The following is a 20,178-nucleotide window of genomic DNA, read 5'->3' on the forward strand; positions in this document are numbered from 1 at the left end:
GCAGTATTATAGCAGTTATATTCTTGTACACAGGAGCAGTATTATAGTAGTTATATTCTTGTATATAGGAGCAGTATTATAGTAGTTATATTCTTGTATATAGGAGCACTATTATAGTAGTTATACTCTTGTACATAGGAGCAGTATTATAGTAATTATATTCTTGTACATAGAGGTAGTATTATAGTAGTTATATTCTTATATATAGGAGCAATATTATAGTAGTTATATTCTTGTACATAGGGGGTAGTATTATAGTAGTTATATTCTTGTACATAGGAGCAGTATTATAGTAGTTATATTCTTGTATATAGGAGCAGTATTATAGTAGTTATATTCTTGTACATAGGAGCAGTATTATAGTAATTATATTCTTGTACATATGAGCAGTATTATAGTAGTTATATTCTTGTATATAGAAGCAATATTATAGTAGTTATATTCTTGTACATAGGAGCAGTATTATAGTAGTTATATTCTTGTACATATGAGCAGTATTATAGTAGTTATATTCTTGTACATAGAGGTAGTATTATAGTAGTTATATTCTTGTATATAGGAGCAGTATTATAGTAGTTATATTCTTGTACATAGGAGCAGTATTATAGTAGTTATATTCTTGTACATAGGAGCAGTATTATAGTAGTTATATTCTTGTACATAGGGGGCAGTATTATAGTAGTTGTAACGGGTCTGGGAGGCGGAACCTCTGAGCTACTATACAAGGGGGCGGTCCTTGTAAGGGAGCGGGTGGCGACCAGGCAGGCAGTCACAGCAGGTGACCGGGACAGTCTCTGGAAGAACGGGCAGGAGGTCACGGCAAGTGACCGGGGCAGTCTCTGGATGAACGGGCAGATGGTCACGGCAAGTGACCGGGGCAGTCTCTGGATGAACGGGCAGATGGTCACGGCAAGTGACCGGGGCAGTCTCTGGGTAAAGGGTTGGTACGACCTGTGGCGGCTGATGGTAGACGTAAGCTCCCAGGTGAGCAGGCGAGAGTCTCTGGATAAACGGGTGGTCACAGCATGTGACGGCGGAGCCTCCAGGAAGACCAACAGACAGGCGGCAGATGAGCGCTCCCAGGTGAGCGGGCAGAAGTCTCTGGACAGGCGGGAGGTCACAGCACGTGACGGCAGAGCCTCCAGGTAGGCTAGCAGACAGGCAGCAGATGAGCGCTCCCAGGTGAGCGGGCAGGAGTCACTGGACAGGCAGGTGGTCACAGCACGTGACGGCGGAGCCTCCAGGTAGGCTAGCAGGCAGGTAGCGGATGTGCGCTCCCAGGTGAGCGGGCAAGCTGGTCCATAGACAGACTGACAGGAGTTGGAAGGCAGACCGTCGGACCTCAGGCAAGCAGGCAGGTAGCTGATGTGCGCTCCCAGGTGAGCGGGCAAGCTGGTCCTTAGACAGACTGACAGGAGTTGTAAGGCAGACCGTCGGACCTCAGGCTAGCAGGCAGGTAGCAGAATATCAGGCAGGAATAAGACAGCAAGCTGGCAGGAATCTGGCAGGTATCTGGCAGGTAACTGGCAACGGGACCTGAGGGCTGAAGCAGAGTAGTGAACAGTGCAACAACATTGCTCGGGCACCTCCATTTTGGAGGAGGTGCCTTATATATGGTGAAGTCCTCCGGCCATTGGCCGGGGACTCCTTAGGACGGCGCGCGCGGCCCCTTTAAGAGGGAGGGAGAGCGCGCGCGCCCTAAGCACAGTGGCCGGGAAGGAGCGCGCGCTGCCAGCAGAGTGGGAGGAGGACGCCGGGCACGGAGCAGAGAGGTGAGGGGAACAGCGTCCCTGCCTAGCAGAGGGCAGGGACGCCGGCGCTACAGTACCCCCCCCTTTAGGCCCCCCCTTTTTTAGGCCAGACAGAAATTTAGCAAGGATAAGAGGGGCATGGATGTTCTCCCGGGGCTCCCACGTTCTCTCCTCAGGACCAAACCCCTTCCAATCTACTAGAAAAAAGGTCTTTCCTTTTACCCTTTTGGTGGCAAGAATGTTCTCTACCTCAAACTCGTCCTCAGCAGAAACCGGAGCAGGAGGCGTACCTGTAGACTTGGAAAAAGAGTTAAGTACCACAGGTTTGAGGAGAGATACATGGAAGGAGTTAGGGATCCGTAAGTTGGCCGGGAGTTTCAATTTATAGGCCACCGGGTTGATCTGACTGATGACCTCCAGAGGACCGATGAACCGAGGCCCTAACTTGTAAGAAGGTATCTTGAGTCGGACATATTTAGATGAGAGCCAGACTTTATCTCCAGGACGAAATTGTGGAGGATCCAGGCGTTTTTTGTCAGCGTGTCTTTTCATCCGTTCGGACGACTGAAGGAGTGCGGATCGGGTACTCTCCCAAATGGAGGAAAATTTGCTAACGAGAGATTCCGCAGCCGGGTTGTCCACAGAGGTGGAGACAGGAAAAGGAATCCGAGGATGCTGACCGAAGACTACAAAAAACGGGGATTTGGAGGAGGATTCGCTCTCGTGATTGTTATAAGAGAACTCGGCCCATGGTAGGAGATCCACCCAGTCTGAATGATGGGTATTAACGAAGTGCCGGAGGTAACTGGTCAGGTTCTGATTGATCCGCTCCACTTGACCATTGGACTGTGGGTGGTAAGCGGAAGAGAAGTCCAGGGTGACGTCTAGCAGTTTACAAGTGGCTCTCCAGAAGCGTGAGGTGAACTGTACCCCACGATCCGACACGATGTGGAGGGGCAGGCCATGAAGACGAAAGATGTGACGAATAAAGTCTTTAGCTAGCTCGGGTGCAGACGGGAGGCCTGGCAGGGGAACGAAATGAGCCATCTTGGAGAAGCGGTCAGCGACCACCCAAATGACCGTACAACCGGCAGAGACTGGGAGGTCAGTTATAAAGTCCATTGCTATATGCTGCCAGGGGGCAGCAGGTACAGAAAGCGGAAGGAGGCAACCGGCTGGCAGATGTCTCGGAACCTTGTTGCGGGCGCAGGACACACAGGCAGAAACAAAGTCTATTACGTCCTTGTGCAGGGTAGGCCACCAGTAGTGCCGGGTAATAAGCTGGAGGGTCTTTTTCTGACCGGCATGGCCAGCCAGTTTAGACGAGTGACCCCAGTGAAGGATCTTCTCCCGATCAGGTACTGATACGAACGTCTTTCCGGGAGGGAGACGATTTAGACTCACGGGAGCCACCTGCATTACTCTGGCGGGATCGATGATGTGTTTCGGATCTTCCTCGAGATCAGACACCAGAAAGGATCGAGACAAGGCGTCCGCCTTGACGTTTTTGTCAGCCGGGCGAAAATGAAGAACAAAATCAAAGCGAGCAAAAAACAAGGACCACCGGGCTTGGCGCGGGTTAAGTCTCTGGGCATGCTGGAGGTAAGCCAAGTTCTTGTGGTCAGTGTAAATTATTACCGGGTGAAGAGCCCCCTCGAGCAGGTAACGCCACTCCTCCAATGCCAGTTTGATGGCCAATAACTCTCGGTCTCCTATGGAATAATTGCGCTCTGAGGAGGAGAAGAGTTTAGAGAAGAAGCCGCAAGTTACCATCCTCCCGGAAGATGATTTTTGAGTAAGTACGGCTCCGGCTCCAGAGGAGGAGGCGTCAACTTCCAGGAAGAACTGCTTGTTGCCGTCCGGGCGATGCAGCACCGGGGCGGAAGAGAAGGCCTGTTTTAAGGAAAGAAAGGCCTCCTCTGCTTCGGGCGGCCACTCTTTGGGATTAGTACCCTTATGGGTGAGCGCGGAAATTGGGGCAGTCCGGGAAGAGAAGTGTGGTATGAAGAGGCGGTAGTAGTTGGCGAAGCCCAGGAACCGCTGAATGGCCTTCAACCCCTCCGGTCGAGGCCATTTCTCGATGGCAGACAGTTTCTCTGGATCCATTCGTAGGCCGGTCTGAGAAATAATGTAGCCCAAAAACGGAAGCGAGGTCTGCTCAAAGAGGCACTTCTCGTATTTAGCGAAGAGGTGATTCTGCCTGAGCCTGAGCAGGACCTGACGAACGTCCCTCCGGTGAGTCTGGAGATCCGGAGAGAAGACCAAGATGTCGTCCAGGTACACCACTACGCAGGAGTAGAGAAGGTCTCGGAAGATGTCATTGACCAACTCTTGAAAGACGGCAGGAGCGTTACAGAGACCAAAGGGCATTACCAGATATTCATAGTGGCCGTCCCGGGTGTTGAATGCCGTCTTCCATTCATCCCCCTGACGGATACGAACCAGGTTGTACGCCCCACGGAGGTCCAGTTTGGTGAAGATTCTAGCCCCCCTCAGACGATCAAATAACTCCGGAATGAGTGGAAGGGGGTACTTATTCTTCACCGTGATCTGGTTAAGGCCTCTATAGTCTATACAGGGACGGAGAGAGCCGTCCTTCTTTTTGACGAAAAAGAAGCCTGCTCCCGCCGGGGAGGTAGATTTCCGGATGAATCCCCTGGCCAGATTCTCCTCAATATATTCGGACATCGACCGGGTCTCAGCAGCGGATAATGGATAAATACGCCCACGGGGAGGAGTAGTACCGGGTAACAGGTCGATAGGGCAGTCGTATGGTCTATGAGGGGGTAGTGTCTCTGCCTCCTTTTTATTAAAGACATCAGCATAAGACCAATAAGGAATCGGAAGTCCAGGTAGATTAGCTGGGGTAGGAGAAGGACGGACGGGATGGACAGGAACCAGGAACCAGACAGGTCTTATGGCAGTGCTGTCCCCAGCGAAGGACCTCTCCGGTCTGCCAGTCAAGCACGGGTGCATGTCTCTGGAGCCAAGGTAGACCTAGCAAGAGGACGTGAGAGAGTCCAGGCAGAACATGAAAGGAGATACTCTCAGAATGCAGCATTCCCACCTGCAGAGTAATGGATTCGGTGATGAGTTGGATGGGGCGTGGTAAGAGACCCCCATCCACGGCAGCAACAGACAAGGGTACAGCCAGAGGTTTGGTGGGGATGCGGTATTTCTCTACCAGGGACTGTGAAATAAGATTCCCGGCTGCTCCAGAGTCAAGTTGGGCTAGTTCGAAATAACGGTTCTCCCCGCAGACGATTGAGACTGACAGCAGCAGAGATGGAGAGGATTTATTCTTGTCTAGGTCGACCTCTCTGAGCGAACCTAGACACAGGCGTTTCCCGACCTCTCCGGGCAGGCACGGATCCGGTGCTCCTTACTGCCACAGTAGAAGCAGCTCCCCTCGGCACGGCGTAAGTCCTGACGGGTTTTGACCATCTTGGTCTGGTCGACCTGCATAGGCTCAAGAGAGTGTACCTGGGGAGAGACGGAGGGAGTGACGGGTTTCTGAAAAGTAGGAGCTAGACGTGGAAACCTCCTCTCACGGGTGACCTCTTTGGCACGCTCCTGGAACCGTAGGTCAATCCGGGTGGCAAGAGTTATTAGGTCATCGAGAGTGGTAGGAATGTCCCGACCGGCAAGTTCATCTTTAATACGGCCGGACAGACCCTCCCAGAAGACGGATACCAGAGCGTCGTTATCCCAGGCCAGCTCCGAGGCAAGGGTACGGAACCGTATGGCATATTGGCCCACGGTGAGACTTCCCTGACGGAGGCGTAGCAGTGATGATGCGGATGAGGTCTTCCGTCCGGGTTCGTCGAAGACTTTCCGGAAAGCCGTGAGAAAGGCAGGCAAGTCGGACACCAGGGGATCTCCTCTCTCCCATAGAGGATTTAGCCAGGCCAGGGCCTCCCCGGTGAGATGGGACATGATGAAGGCAATTTTGGCCCGGTCGGAGTTAAACTGGTGGGACAATAGTTCAAAGTGCAGGGTGCACTGATTTATGAAGCCCCGAGCCTGGGCGGAGTCGCCTCCGAAGCGAGGAGGTGCAGAAAGCCGGGGTCCGGGGTAGGATACCATGGTATTAGTGGGCAGCGGAGCCGCCGGATTGCGAGTCATGGCACTGGCGGAGGTTGCTGGCGGAGCAGTCAGAGTGTCCAGGCGAGAATTGACATTCCGCAGGTGACCCAGGATGGACTCCTGTTGGGACCTCTGACGGGACAGTTCATGACACAGGTCCGAGAGCGAGGGAGCTTGGGTGCCACCGGGTTCCATGGCCCGAGCAAACTGTAACGGGTCTGGGAGGCGGAACCTAAGAGCTACTATACAAGGGGGCGGTCCTTGTAAGGGAGCGGGTGGCGACCAGGCAGGCAGTCACAGCCGGTGACCGGGGCAGTCTCTGGATGAACGGGCAGATGGTCACGAAAAGTGACCGGGGCAGTCTCTGGATGAACGGGCAGATGGTCACGGCAAGTGACCGGTGCAGTCTCTGGGTAAAGGGTTGGTACGACCTGTGGCGGCTGATGGTAGACGTAAGCTCCCAGGTGAGCAGGCGAGAGTCTCTGGATAAACGGGTGGTCACAGCATGTGACGGCGGAGCCTCCAGGAAGACCAACAGACAGGCGGCAGATGAGCGCTCCCAGGTGAGGGGGCAGAAGTCTCTGGACAGGCGGGAGGTCACAGCACGTGACGACAGAGCCTCCAGGTAGGCTAGCAGACAGGCAGCAGATGAGCGCTCCCAGGTGAGCGGGCAGGAGTCACTGGACAGGCAGGTGGTCACAGCACGTGACGGCGGAGCCTCCAGGTAGGCTAGCAGGCAGGTAGCGGATGTGCGCTCCCAGGTGAGCGGGCAAGCTGGTCCATAGACAGACTGACAGGAGTTGGAAGGCAGACCGTCGGACCTCAGGCAAGCAGGCAGGTAGCTGATGTGCGCTCCCAGGTGAGCGGGCAAGCTGGTCCTTAGACAGACTGACAGGAGTTGTAAGGCAGACCGTCGGACCTCAGGCTAGCAGGCAGGTAGCAGAATATCAGGCAGGAATAAGACAGCAAGCTGGCAGGAATCTGGCAGGTATCTGGCAGGTAACTGGCAACGGGACCTGAGGGCTGAAGCAGAGTAGTGAACAGTGCAACAACATTGCTCGGGCACCTCCATTTTGGAGGAGGTGCCTTATATATGGTGAAGTCCTCCGGCCATTGGCCGGGGACTCCTTAGGACGGCGCGCGCGGCCCCTTTAAGAGGGAGAGAGAGCGCGCGCGCCCTAAGCACAGTGGCCGGGAAGGAGCGCGCGCTGCCAGCAGAGCGGGAGGAGGACGCCGGGCACGGAGCAGAGAGGTGAGGGGAACAGCGTCCCTGCCTAACAGAGGGCAGGGACGCCGGCGCTACAGTAGTTATATCCTTGTATATAGGAGCAGTATTATAGTAGTTATATTCTTGTACATCGGGGCAGTATTATAGTAGTTATATTCTTGTATATAGGAGCAGTATTATAGTAGTTATATTCTTGTACATAGGAGCAGTATTATAGTAGTTATATTCTTGTACATAGGAGCAGTATTATAGTAGTTATATTCTTGTACATAGTAGCAGTATTATAGCAGTTATATTCTTGTACATAGGGGGCAGTATTATAGTAGTCATATTCTTGTACATAGGAGCAGTATTATAGTAGTTATATTCTTGTACATAGTAGCAATATTATAGTAGTTATATTCTTGTACATAGGAGCAGTATTATAGTAGTTATATTCTTGTACATAGGAGCAGTGTTATAGTAGTTACAGTGCCTACAAGTAGTATTCAACCCCCTACAGATTTAGCTGGTTTGATAAGATGCAAATAAGTTAGAGCCTTCAAACAGCAAACGAGAGTAGGTTTTATGAACAGAAGCATAAATCTTACAAACCAAAAAGTTATGTTGCTCAGTTGAATTTTATTAAATTTTAAATATAAAAGTGTGTGTCAATTATTATACAACGCCTATGTTTAATATTTTGTGGAATAACCCTTGTTTGCAATTACAGCTAATAATCGTCTTTTATAAGACCTGATCAGGCCGGCACAGGTCTGTGGAGTTATCTTGACCCACTCCTCCATGCAGATCTTCTCCAAGTTATCTAGGTTCTTTGGGTGTCTCATGTGGACTTTATTCTTGAGCTCCTTCCACAAGTTTTCAATTGGGTTAAGGTCAGGAGACTGACTAGGCCACTCCAACACCTTGACTTTTTCCCTATTGAACCAGGCCTTGGTTTTCTTGGCTGTGTGCTTTGGGTCGTTGTCTTGTTGGAAGATGAAATTACGACCCATCTTAAGATCCTTGATGGAGGAGCGGAGGTTCTTGGCCAAAATCTCCAGGTAGGCCGTGCTATCCATCTTCCCATGGATGCGGACCAGATGGCCAGGCCCCTTGGCAGAGAAACAGCCCCACAGCATGATGCTGCCACCACCATGCTTGACTGTAGGGATGGTATTCTTGGGGTCGTATGCAGTGCCATCCAGTCTCCAAACGTCACGTGTGTGGTTGGCACCAAAGATCTCGATCTTGGTCTCATCAGACCATAGAACCTTGAACCAGTCTGTCTCAGAGTCCTCCAAGTGATCATGAGCAAACTGTAGACGAGCCTTGACATGACGCTTTGAAAGTAAAGGTACCTTACGGGCTCGTCTGGAACGGAGACCATTGCGGTGGAGTACGTTACTTATGGTATTGACTGAAACCAATGTCCCCACTGCCATGAGATCTTCCCGGAGCTCCTTCCTTGTTGTCCTTGGGTTAGCCTTGACTCTTCGGACAAGCCTGGCCTCGGCACGGGAGGACACTTTCAAAGGCTGTCCTGGCCGTGGAAGGCTAACAGTAGTTCCATAAGCCTTCCACTTACGGATGATGCTCCCAACAGTGGAGACAGGTAGGCCCAACTCCTTGGAAAGGGTTTTGTACCCCTTGCCAGCCTTGTGACCCTCCACGATCTTGTCTCTGATGGCCTTGGAATGCTCCTTTGTCTTTCCCATGTTGACCATGTCTGAGTGCTGTTCACAAGTTTGGGGAGGGTCTTAAATAGTCTGAAAAGGCTGGCAAAAGAGATCTTTAATCCACACATGTGAAGCTCATTATTCTTGGTGCCTGAACTACTTCTTAATACTTTAGGGGGACCAAACAGAATTCTTGTGGTTTGAGGGGTTGAATAATAAATGACACTCTGAATTAACTTTTTACGTTTAAAAAAAAAAAAAAAAAAAAAGTTTGCTGCAGTGCATTTCCCACTTCCAGGCTGATCTACAGTACAAATGTCACAATGCCAAGTTAATTCCGCATGTGTCAACCAGCTAAATCTGCAGGGGGTTAAATACTACTTGTAGGCACTGTATATTCTTGTACATAGGGGGCAGTATTATAGTAGTTATATTCTTGTACATAGAGTGCAGTATTATAGTAGTTATATTCTTGTACATAGGAGCAGTATTATAGTAGTTATATTCTTGTACATAGGGGCAGTATTATAGTAGTTATATTCTTGTACATAGGAGCAGTATTATAGTAGTTATATTCTTGTACATAGGGGCAGTATTATAGTAGTTATATTCTTGTACATAGAGGCAGTATTATAGTAGTTATATTCTTGTACATAGGAGCAGTATTATAGTAGTTATATTCTTATACATAGGGAGCAGTACTATAGTAGTTATATTCTTGTACATAGGGGCAGTATTATAGTAGTTATATTCTTGTACATAGGGAGCAGTATTATAGTAGTTATATTCTTATACATAGAGGGCAGTATTATAGTAGTTATATTCTTATACATAGGGGGCAGTATTATAGTAGTTATATTCTTGTACATAGGAGCAGTATTATAGTAGTTATATTCCTGTACATAGGGGCAGTATTATAGTAGTTATATTCTTGTACATAGGAGCAGTATTATAGTAGTTATATTCTTATACATAGAGGGCAGTATTATAGTAGTTATATTCTTATACATAGGGGGCAGTATTACAGTAGTTATATTCTTGTACATAGGTGCAGTATTATAGTAGTTATATTCTAGTACATAGAGGCAGTATTATAGTAGTTATATTCTTGTACATAGAGGCAGTATTATAGTAGTTTTATTCTTGTATATAGGGGCAGTATTATAGTAGTTATACTCTTGTACATAGGGGGCAGTATTATAGTAGTTATATTCTTGTACATAGGAGCAGTATTACAGTAGTTATATTCTTATACATAGGAGCAGTAGTATAGTAGTTATACTCTTATACATAGAGGGCAATATTATAGTAGTTATATTCTTGTACACAGGAGCAGTATTATAGTAGTTATAGTCTTGCATATAGGAGCAGTATTATAGTCGTTATATTATTATACATAGGAGCAGTATTATTGTAGTTATATTCTTGTACACAGGGGGCAGTATTATAGTAGTTATATTCTTGTACATAGGGGGCAGTATTATAGTAGTTATATTCTTGTACATAGGAACAGTATTATAGTAGTTATATTCTTGTACATAGGAGCAGTATTATAGTAGTTATATTCTTGTACATAGGGGCAGTATTATAGCAGTTATATTCTTGTACATAGGGGGCAGTATTATAGTAGTTATATTCTTGTACATAGGGGGCAGTATTATAGTAGTTATATTCTTGTACATAGGAGCAGTATTATAGTAGTTATATTCTTGTACATAGAGTGCAGTATTATAGTAGTTATATTCTTGTACATAGAGGTAGTATTATAGTAGTTATATTCTTGTACATAGGGGGCAGTATTATAGTAGTTATATTCTTGTACATAGGGGCAGTATTATAGTAGTTATATTCTTGTACATAGGGACAGTATTATAGTAGTTATATTCTTGTACATAGGGGCAGTATTATAGTAGTTATATTCCTGTACATAGGGGCAGTATTATAGTAGTTATATTCTTGTACATAGGAGCAGTATTATAGTAGTTATATTCTTATACATAGAGGGCAGTACTATAGTAGTTATATTCTTATACATAGGGGGCAGTATTATAGTAGTTATATTCTTGTACATAGAGGCAGTATTATAGTAGTTATACTATTGTACATAGGGGCAGTATTATAGTAGTTATATTCTTGTACATAGGAGCAGTATTATAGTAGTTATATTCTTGTACACAGGGGGCAGTATTATAGTAGTTATATTCTTGTACATAGGAGCAGTATTATAGTAGTTATATTCTTGTACATAGAGGCAGTATTATAGTAGTTATATTCTTGTATATAGGGGCAGTATTATAGTAGTTATACTCTTGTACATAGGGGCAGTATTATAGTAGTTATATTCTTGTACATAGGAGCAGTATTATAGTAGTTATATTCTTATACATAGGAGCAGTATTATAGTAGTTATACTCTTATACATAGAGGGCAGTATTATAGTAGTTATATTCTTGTACACAGGAGCAGTATTATAGTAGTTATAGTCTTGCATATAGGAGCAGTATTATAGTAGTTATATTATTATACATAGGAGCAGTATTATAGTAGTTATATTCTTGTACATAGGGGGCAGTATTATAGTAGTTATATTCTTGTACATAGGAGCAGTATTATAGTAGTTATATTCTTGTACATAGGGGGCAGTATTATAGTAGTTATATTCTTGTACATAAGGGCAGTATTATAGTAGTTATATTCTTGTACATAGTGGGCAGTATTATAGCAGTTATATTCTTGCACATAGGGGGCAGTATTATAGTAGTTATATTCTTGTACATAAGGGCAGTATTATAGTAGTTATATTCTTGTACATAGGGGGCAGTATTATAGTAGTTATATTCTTGTATATAGGGGCAGTATTATAGTAGTTATATTCTTGTACATAGGGGCAGTATTATAGTAGTTATATTCTTGTACATAAGGGCAGTATTATAGTAGTTATATTCTTGTACATAGGGGGCAGTATTATAGTAGTTATATTCTTGTACATAGGGGGCAGTATTATAGTAGTTATATTCTTGTATATAGGAGCAGTATTATAGTAGTTATATTCTTGTACATCGGGGCAGTATTATAGTAGTTATATTCTTGTACATAGGGGGCAGTATTATAGTAGTTATATTCTTGCACATAGGGGGCAGTATTATAGTAGTTATATTCTTGTACATAGGGGGCAGTATTATAGTAGTTATATTCCTGCACATAGGGGGCAGTATTATAGTAGTTATATTCTTCTACATAGGGGACAGTATTATAGTAGATATATTCTTATACATAGAGGACATTACTATAGTGGTTGTATTCCTGTATATAGTGGGCAGTATTTTAATTGATATTTTTCTATACAAATGAGCAGTATTACAGTAGTTAAGTATATTCTTCTACAGAGGAGGCAAACGTAACAGTAGGGCAGCTTCTTCTTACACAGCTATATCTAGTGATCTAGTGAATCCTGCTTTGAGCAGGGGGTTGGACCAGATGACCCAGGAGGTCCCTTCCAACTCTACCATTCTATGATTCTATGATTCTATCTCTACTCTACATTTGGAGAAAACGGTAACTAATTTCCTATTATGAATATACTGGAGTTCTTGGACTTTATTCATTGAACTTTTTATGAACACTTGCAGAAACCATTTAGCTGTAATTGCATTTTACAGATTTGGTATGCTAAAGCAAATATCATCTCACTCTAATGTATGTATTTTATCTAATTTGCTGTTGACCTGATATAAGCCAGGAATACTTCCTATGGGAAAAACAGAATGAGAGGTAAATGCTACACATCTGCAAGCAGTTTGCATGTTCTCCTGTGTTCATTTGGGTTTCCTGCAGATTCTTCTGTTTCCTTCCAAACGTTCACAATTTACTGATACTGATACTGTTAATTCTCTTCCTGTGAAAGTGGATTTAGACTTATAGATATGAGATTGTGAGTTTCACAGAGACAGAGACTGGTAAAGTCTGTACAGTGCTAGGAATATGCAAATATTATCTGTACGGAACTGCATAGATGCCAATGGGAATCCATTAATGGATACTGCTCAGACCCACATTTAGCAGCAGGGGGGGTCGCATGTTGGAAAGATACTTAGGCAAACTGATTGTCAGTGTCAGTAAGATCACTAAGAAAACGATAAACCATCTAGAATTGTATGCATCTGTTTTAACTTTGAAGGGAACTTGTCATGTCAGATAACACTATTAACCTGCATATATAGAGTTAAAGGGGTTATCCACTACAACCCCTTCTGTATCCCTATGTTTCCCTCCCAGTAGAATAACAACACCTATACTCACCTCCAGTGCCTTTCCAATTGTGTTGGCACTGGCTCTCCCGATGATTGCGTGACATTGTTATGTCACGCGATCCCTGCGGGCAATGAGCAATAGCTTCACTCTCCTCTTCTATGGATGTTATTGACATCCGGAAGAAGTGAGAGCTCCTGCTGCTCTCTCACTTTGTCTGGATATCTTGATTTGTCTGAAGGAGGGGAGTGTGAAGCCAGCGTTGTTTGGCCGCTCTTCCAGTTGCAACGCCATTCCAGTGGTGTCGGCACTGGCTCTCCCAGAGCGCCGCTGGAATGGCGCTGGCACTGGAGGTTAGTATATGTGCAATTATTTTTCTGGGAAGAAACATAAGACAGAAGAGGTTGTCCAAGTAGTGGATCAACCCTTTAATTACCAGGTTACTATGATTAGGAAGGTGCCTGCCCGCTTTAGTGAAAGAGCAGCACCCAGGAGTAAATTAACTTTATTCCTCCCAGGAGGATCCAGGAGGTCAGTCAAAGTTCTGGGGTGTGCTTACAATGCTGTGAATAGCGACTGAAGTCGAGTCAGAACGACTGAAAGCCGGCGGCTCCAGGGAAGAATAAAGTTCATTTTCTCCCAGGTGCTGCGTTTTCAGTACAGCGGCCGGGCATCTTTCTAATGCTATTAACCTGCAGATTAGCCCTCTATCTACAGTTTAGTAGCATTCTCCGACGTAACAGGTTCCCTTTATGTTGTGCAAACATATTATGGCAGCAGTAAAAAATGCACAATGGGCACAACATGTGATTACAGTCTAAGGCTGCATTCACACATTCTTTGTACACGTCCGTGTGCCGTATGTCTTTTTCCTTGGTCCAGACACCTCAGTTTTTAAAATGGGTCCGTGTTTTTTGTCCTTGACGCTTAAAGTACGTCTTATTCTCATCCGTATTACAGATCAGACTCGGCCATTAAAGTCTATGGGGATCCGTATAAAACGGATGAAACACGGAAGACAGAATTTGTAATTCAGTGTTACTTCCGTGTTTCATCCATTTTTCACTGATCAATTGTTAAGAGTCAATACATAAAAATATTCACAGTCTACCTCTTACAGTTTAAAAAAATGGATGTAACGGACGGCACATGGACAAAAAGCAGTTCGTTTCTCATGGATGTAAAAATTCACATGGATGTGTGCATGTAGCCTCAAAGTATTACGAGAATTAATAGATCGTTACAAGGGAATTCCAATCAGCATCTCTCCAGTTAATGACAGGTAATATTTGCCTATTCCTGGCACTGTTCGGAGTTTACCTGTCTCTGTCCCTATGGGATTCTCAATCTCATATCTGTATTTTATGGTCAATTTAATAGGAAGTCAATGAAACTATCAGTAACTTCTCGGAGTGTGGGAGGAAACCAGAGAATCTGGAGGAAACCCAAATAAACACAGGAGAACATGCAAACTCCATGCAGATGTAGTTGTAAATGAATGGGAAATCTCCCACCCCCCGCACTCAGGTTCTACAAAACCAATGTGCAATTTGCATCTCTAATTTACATAGGAATTATTAATCCCTATAGCAATGTCCATTCAAATATTGTAGCAACTTCAGTCTAAGGCTCCGTTCATGTGTCAGTTCAGACAATCAGTTTTTTTTCTCTTGTTTTAGGCATAGACATATGGAATGAATGATCTGTTATATCAGTTATGCAGACGAGTCCCATTGATTAGGAGGTGCGTCTTGTTTCCATTTTTTTCTTTAACTTTTACTTCTGATCTAAAAAACAGAACCAAAAACGCACCTTATAGTAATCAATGGGACCCCTTTGCTTCCATTCGCATGACTAACACAACGGATCACTCAGTATGTTTGTCTGTTCCGAAGAGACAAACGCAATGACATGTGAACACAGGCTAATGGAGAATATGAACAATTTGGGTACAGACACGCTGTTTTTTTCATCTGCTACCTCCACGTAAGGCTACGTTCCCATCATGAGCTTTGATGAGTTTTTGATGTTGCAGATTTTCTGCATCCATTAAAGAAGTTGTCCAATACTTTCACACTGATGTCCTATCCATAGGCTAGGGCATCAATGTATGATCGGCCGGGGTCCCGCACCCGGTACCCCCACCGATCAGCTGTTATTGGTGCCGGCAGCTGCCGCTGACCGGAAGTGCTTACCTGTGGTGCTTGGCCGTCCATCTGTAGTGGCCGCCGTGGGGTGCTGCACATCCGCCTCCCATTGAATTGAATAGGAGGAGGATGTGCATTAACAAGCGGCGGCCACTACAACTTGACGGCCAAGCACCGCAGGTAAGGACTTCCAGCCGCCGCCACCGATAACAGCTGATCGGCAGGGGGTGCCGGGTGCGGGACCCCGGCCGATCATACATTGACGCCTTATCCTACGGATAGAGCATCAGTGTGAAAGTAGTGGACAACCCCTTTAAGTAAAATAGGTTACTTGCATTTTATCTAAAATACGCAGCGCAAAATACTCATTGAGCTAATGAAGAATGTAACCACATCGTTGCAACAAGTTAAAGCAAAATTCAGTTGTTGTCTATCACCTAATCACTAATTAGCTTAATTTGATTTATTTCCTTAGCAAAATAGTTTTTTTTTTTACATTAGGAATTAAAATGAGCACTGCCCCTTTAAGTGTTTAGTATTTATTTATGTGTTTGTTTCATTATGTATCATCATTCACTGGATTACACAATATGCTAATAAAATGGAAAATTCCCATCCGGTGACTCTGAATCCTTGTGCCAGTCTTGATATTAATGTACATTAATTCCTAAAACCTGTTTATGTGAAGCCCACCACCACCATCTTTGTAAATGGGCTTTTATAGATGGTAGCAGGTTTTTGGGGACCTAATAAGATATTCGATAGTATGAAGCTAAAAGAATGAGGATTACTTCTAGCTGGACTCAGCCACAATTAACCCTCTCCATGATTTCCAGCAGGTCTGAAAAGGTCAAAGAAATAATCTGGTGCACATGATGAGTATAATCCAGCACTGCCATCCAAACTGTAGGTGTATGCAAATCTACACCTGCACAGAACACACAGCACCCAGCAGCCCTAATGTCAGTATGCTAATGATGGGTGGCAGTGACAGGCAACTTGTGGCTTCCCAGCTTGCTGCAAACTTACCTATTATTAGGGACTGGCAAACTGTCACTTGTAGTGCAACATAACTCCCCTAATCCCATTGGATTACATGAAGTTATCTGATCCTTACCTTGCAAAAACATTCCTTGTAGGTTCCAATCCCAATCTGTAGGGATCACCTGCTGCTGTTGTTACATAATCTCAGGCTGGAGAACTTCACCCTCTCATCTCACTGACTCCTCTCCCCAACTTTCTGCCATCACTGCTCAGTATCTTTCATGCCACCACTGCCCAGAGCCATCTAAAAAAAATCTTACCAATGCCCAAGAAATGAAACACAGTCCATCAATGCAACAATGTATCCATGTCATTTATTGTGGAATGTTTGTGAGTGATCTGTGCACTCTTAAAGGGATGCTGCTCACCCCCCCCCCCCACACCAAGCAAAGGGGGAGATCTGACTTACCAGTGAGTTGATCATACGATCCATCCAGATCTCTTGAATCTGAAAGGTTATCTTTCCTACCTTTACTTCTCATCTTCAACCAGAGGTAAATGTGCAGACCTGGGATCAGAGACAGTCTCTCACCTCCCAAACCCTTAGGAATCCTCAGGTTCTCAAAATTTATAACTGGATTCTAGAGAAAAAAAATATATAAAAGATCCTTTGGTCCCCCCAAAAAAGGAAACAAGCAAACAATTGACTCCAGGAGACGAGGGGTTAATCGGCTCCTAGCTCACACGGACGCCTGGTGCTGGGTTGTTTGTTGGTGTAGGATTGTTGTACTCCAGGATCTGCTGTGGTCCAGGGTGGCTGGAGGAGGAGAGAGAGATGCTGGAGGAGGGTGGGGGGCATTCAGTCCATTCCTTCTTCTGAATTGCCCTCCTGCTGATAATCCCCAGTGTCAGCCCCTTCTCTCTCCTGCCTCGTATTCCTCTCCATGTGATGATGATGATGATGAGGAGAAGAAGGCAGATCCTCTCTTCTCTGCGCTTGCAGTTTCCAGGGAGAGTTTGCTCATTCCTTCTCCACTTCTGTTTTCTTCTGCTGCTTTTCTTTGCTTTGTCTTGGAATAACTTTACTTCTTTCTGTCTCAGCTCAGAACCAAGGACTGATGGCAAAGGAACCTCGCCCGACTACTCCTGCACCGCTGGCACATGCCAGACCCAGACCTGCGACCCGGCCACCAGCAGCAGCAACAGCAGCAGCAACAGCAACAGCAGCAGCAACAGCAACAGCAACAGCAACAGCAACTGTGCAGTAAGGCTGCGAGAAGAATTAACTGCTTGTGTGCGAAATGCAAAGGATTATGTGTAGGTAGTGACTATCATCTATCAATCTACTGTCTCTTTATCTATCTTCTACTGTATCTATATATCTATTTATCCATTATCTATCTATCTGTCTATTTATCCATCTATTATCTATGTATCTATCATATATATATATATATATATATGTCTCTTTATCTATCTCTCTATCTATTATCTATCTATCTATATATCAATCTACTGTCTCTTTATGTATCTATCTTTTACAGTCATACATCATTTTACAGTTATACATCTATATATTTATCTATCCATTATCTATCTATATGTCTATTTATTCCCTATCTATCTATCTATCTATCTATTATCTATCCTCTATCTATCTATCTATCTATCTATCTATCTCTCTCTCTATTTATTTCATATCTATCTCTCATCTATCTATCCCTATATCTATCTATTATCTATCTATCTATATATCTTTCTGTTCTCTATTCCATATCTATCATCTATTTTCTATTTATTATCTATCTTCTTTCTATTCGATATCTATCATCTATCTATCTATCTATCTATCATCTATCTATCCATTATCTATCTATCTATCTATCTATAATCTATCTATAATCTATCTATCTATCTATCTATAATCTATCTATTATCTATCTATCTATCTATCTATAATCTATCTATTATCTATCTATCTATCTATCTATAATCTATCTATTATCTATCATCTATCTATCATTTATCTATCTATCTACTGTATATCTACTATCTATCTATTTATCTATTATCCACCCCTCTCACTCTCTATCTCTATCTTCTGTATCTATCATCTATTTTATATCTATCTATATATATATATATATACTGTATATATGCATCGGTTTCCTTTTTGCAGATGTAGCAGAGCTGTATTTGCTCCTTATCTCTCTGGAGCTGTATACTTCTTCTTGTGCTCCATGATAAATCCCTTTCCTCACTTCTGATCATGGACTCGATTTCCCTTCTCTCACACAGATATAATGGATATTTCGGGCTATCAGTACACACCAGGCACATAAAACAGCAGATTTCATTTATTGTGCAGGATGGATATTTCCATTTTATAAGGAAGCCAATTGGGAGCTGAGACATATGTTATAGGTAATGTGACAGGAGGCAGACGGGGCTCCTGAATAGTGTGGGCAGGTCAGTGGGGGGAGGTAGAGGAGCGCCAGCTTGTATTGGGGGTATGTCATAGCTCATTGATGGAGGCTGAGGATTCAAATATGTTAAAGGGTTAAATACGTGTGAGTATAAAGTATTTGCCTTTACTTTTAGATGTTGCAGAGATGAGTATATTGTCTGCCACATGAAGAAGCAATAAAATAATGTAATATTAATTACCTATGTCTGTAATAAACCTACCAAGTAATTATATCCAACAGAGTCCCACACTGTATCCTACAGAGACAGCAAACTCAGCACTGCTACATCTGAGTATTAGAGGAGAGTGCAAATCACAGTTCCCTAATATATGTTACTTGCATCCTGACAACAGCAATAAGGTCTTCTTGGAAATACAATATTCCTGCTGATATCAAAGGAATCCGTCAGCAAGCTGGTGACTGCCATTTATGGAGGCATTAGCCAAACTCTGCAAACTGTCTGCTGATGGATGGACTGAAAGGTATGACGTACGGAGCTATGAAATCCCTCCAATCTGAGACTACTATTGCTCTAAATGTGGAGCAAGGAATTGATTTAGGAAGTTCTAAACAAGTTATGCAAAACTTTCTATCCAGGAGGAAACTGTCAGTGTTACTAAGCTTCCTGACTGGTCCGTATATTGGCATGAACAACTAATATCCTGCTAAGAATAACATTAAAGAAAATGGATTATCTATTTATTTATTTATTATCTATCTATCTATCTATCTATCTATCTATCTATCTATCTACACTATATGTGCCCCCTACACATCCCGTCTAAAGAAGCTTTTTTGACCTCCTCTTGTAGATCCATAGACATCAGGGAAGGATTTCTACAAGATTTCGGAGGCATCTGTGGGAATTTTTCCCCCTTCATTCAGAAGAGTATTTGTGAGGTCAGACCTTCGGTCTAGTTATTGGATGGGGCTGAGGTCTGGGCTCTGTGCGGCCGCTCATGTTCTCCCCCCTCCATGTCTGTATGGAGCTTGTGCACTGGGCACAGTCATGGGGAACAGAAAAGGATCTTCTACAAACTGTTCCCACAAAGCCGAAGCTACAATTGTCCACAATGTCTTGTGCTGAAGAATTTAAATTTCCTTTCACTGGAACTAAGAGCCCAATGCTGACCCCTGATAACAGCCCATAGCATTATCCTCCTCCACCATCTGTACCGCGGCTCAATGCAGTCAGGGGGTAACGTCCTCCTGGAATCACCAAATCCAGACTCCTCCATCAGACACAGATAGAGAAGTGTGATCCGTCACTGCACAGAACACGTCTCCTCCAGAGTCCGGTGGTGGCGTCTTTACACCACTCCATCTGATGCTCGGCATTGTGCTTGGTGATGTACGGCTGCATGCAGCTGCTCGGCCATGAAGCTCCTGGTGGGGGTGCAGTGTTTGTGCTGATACCAGAGGAGGTCTGGACTCTGCAGATATGGAGTCAGCAGAGCGGTGGTGACTTTTTTGCCCTCTGCTCCTCAGCACTCGGCCCCCCGCTCTGTAACGTTGTGGGGTCTCCACTTCTTGGCTGAGTTGTTGCGGTTCCTTCCACTTCTCAATAATATCACTCACAGGTGATGGGGGAAGATTTAGGAGGAAAGA

General features: G+C 44.4%; 1 protein-coding gene across 4 annotated transcripts in view; it reads right to left on the bottom strand.

The window, feature by feature from the left end:
* Positions 1-17,390, bottom strand: part of KCNIP2 (potassium voltage-gated channel interacting protein 2) — a 654,874-nt gene extending 637,484 nt beyond the window's left edge. For 2 of the 4 annotated variants that reach the window (XM_073684924.1, XM_073684926.1), the window contains exon 1: positions 16,572-17,390. In XM_073684924.1, the coding sequence (XP_073541025.1) occupies positions 16,572-16,644 (73 nt within the window). In that variant the 5' untranslated portion in view covers positions 16,645-17,390. Of the gene's footprint in view, positions 1-16,235; positions 16,418-16,571 lie in introns of those variants that run through there. The other 2 variants (XM_073684931.1, XM_073684932.1) reach the window with 2 other exon arrangements.
* Between the last annotated feature and the right edge of the window lie 2,788 nt (positions 17,391-20,178).

This window comes from Phyllobates terribilis, unplaced genomic scaffold (genome assembly GCF_046119375.1).
Source record: "Phyllobates terribilis strain yellow unplaced genomic scaffold, ASM4611937v1 Scaffold_5__5_contigs__length_657084704, whole genome shotgun sequence".
In the NCBI taxonomy this organism is placed as follows: Eukaryota; Metazoa; Chordata; class Amphibia; order Anura; family Dendrobatidae; genus Phyllobates; species Phyllobates terribilis.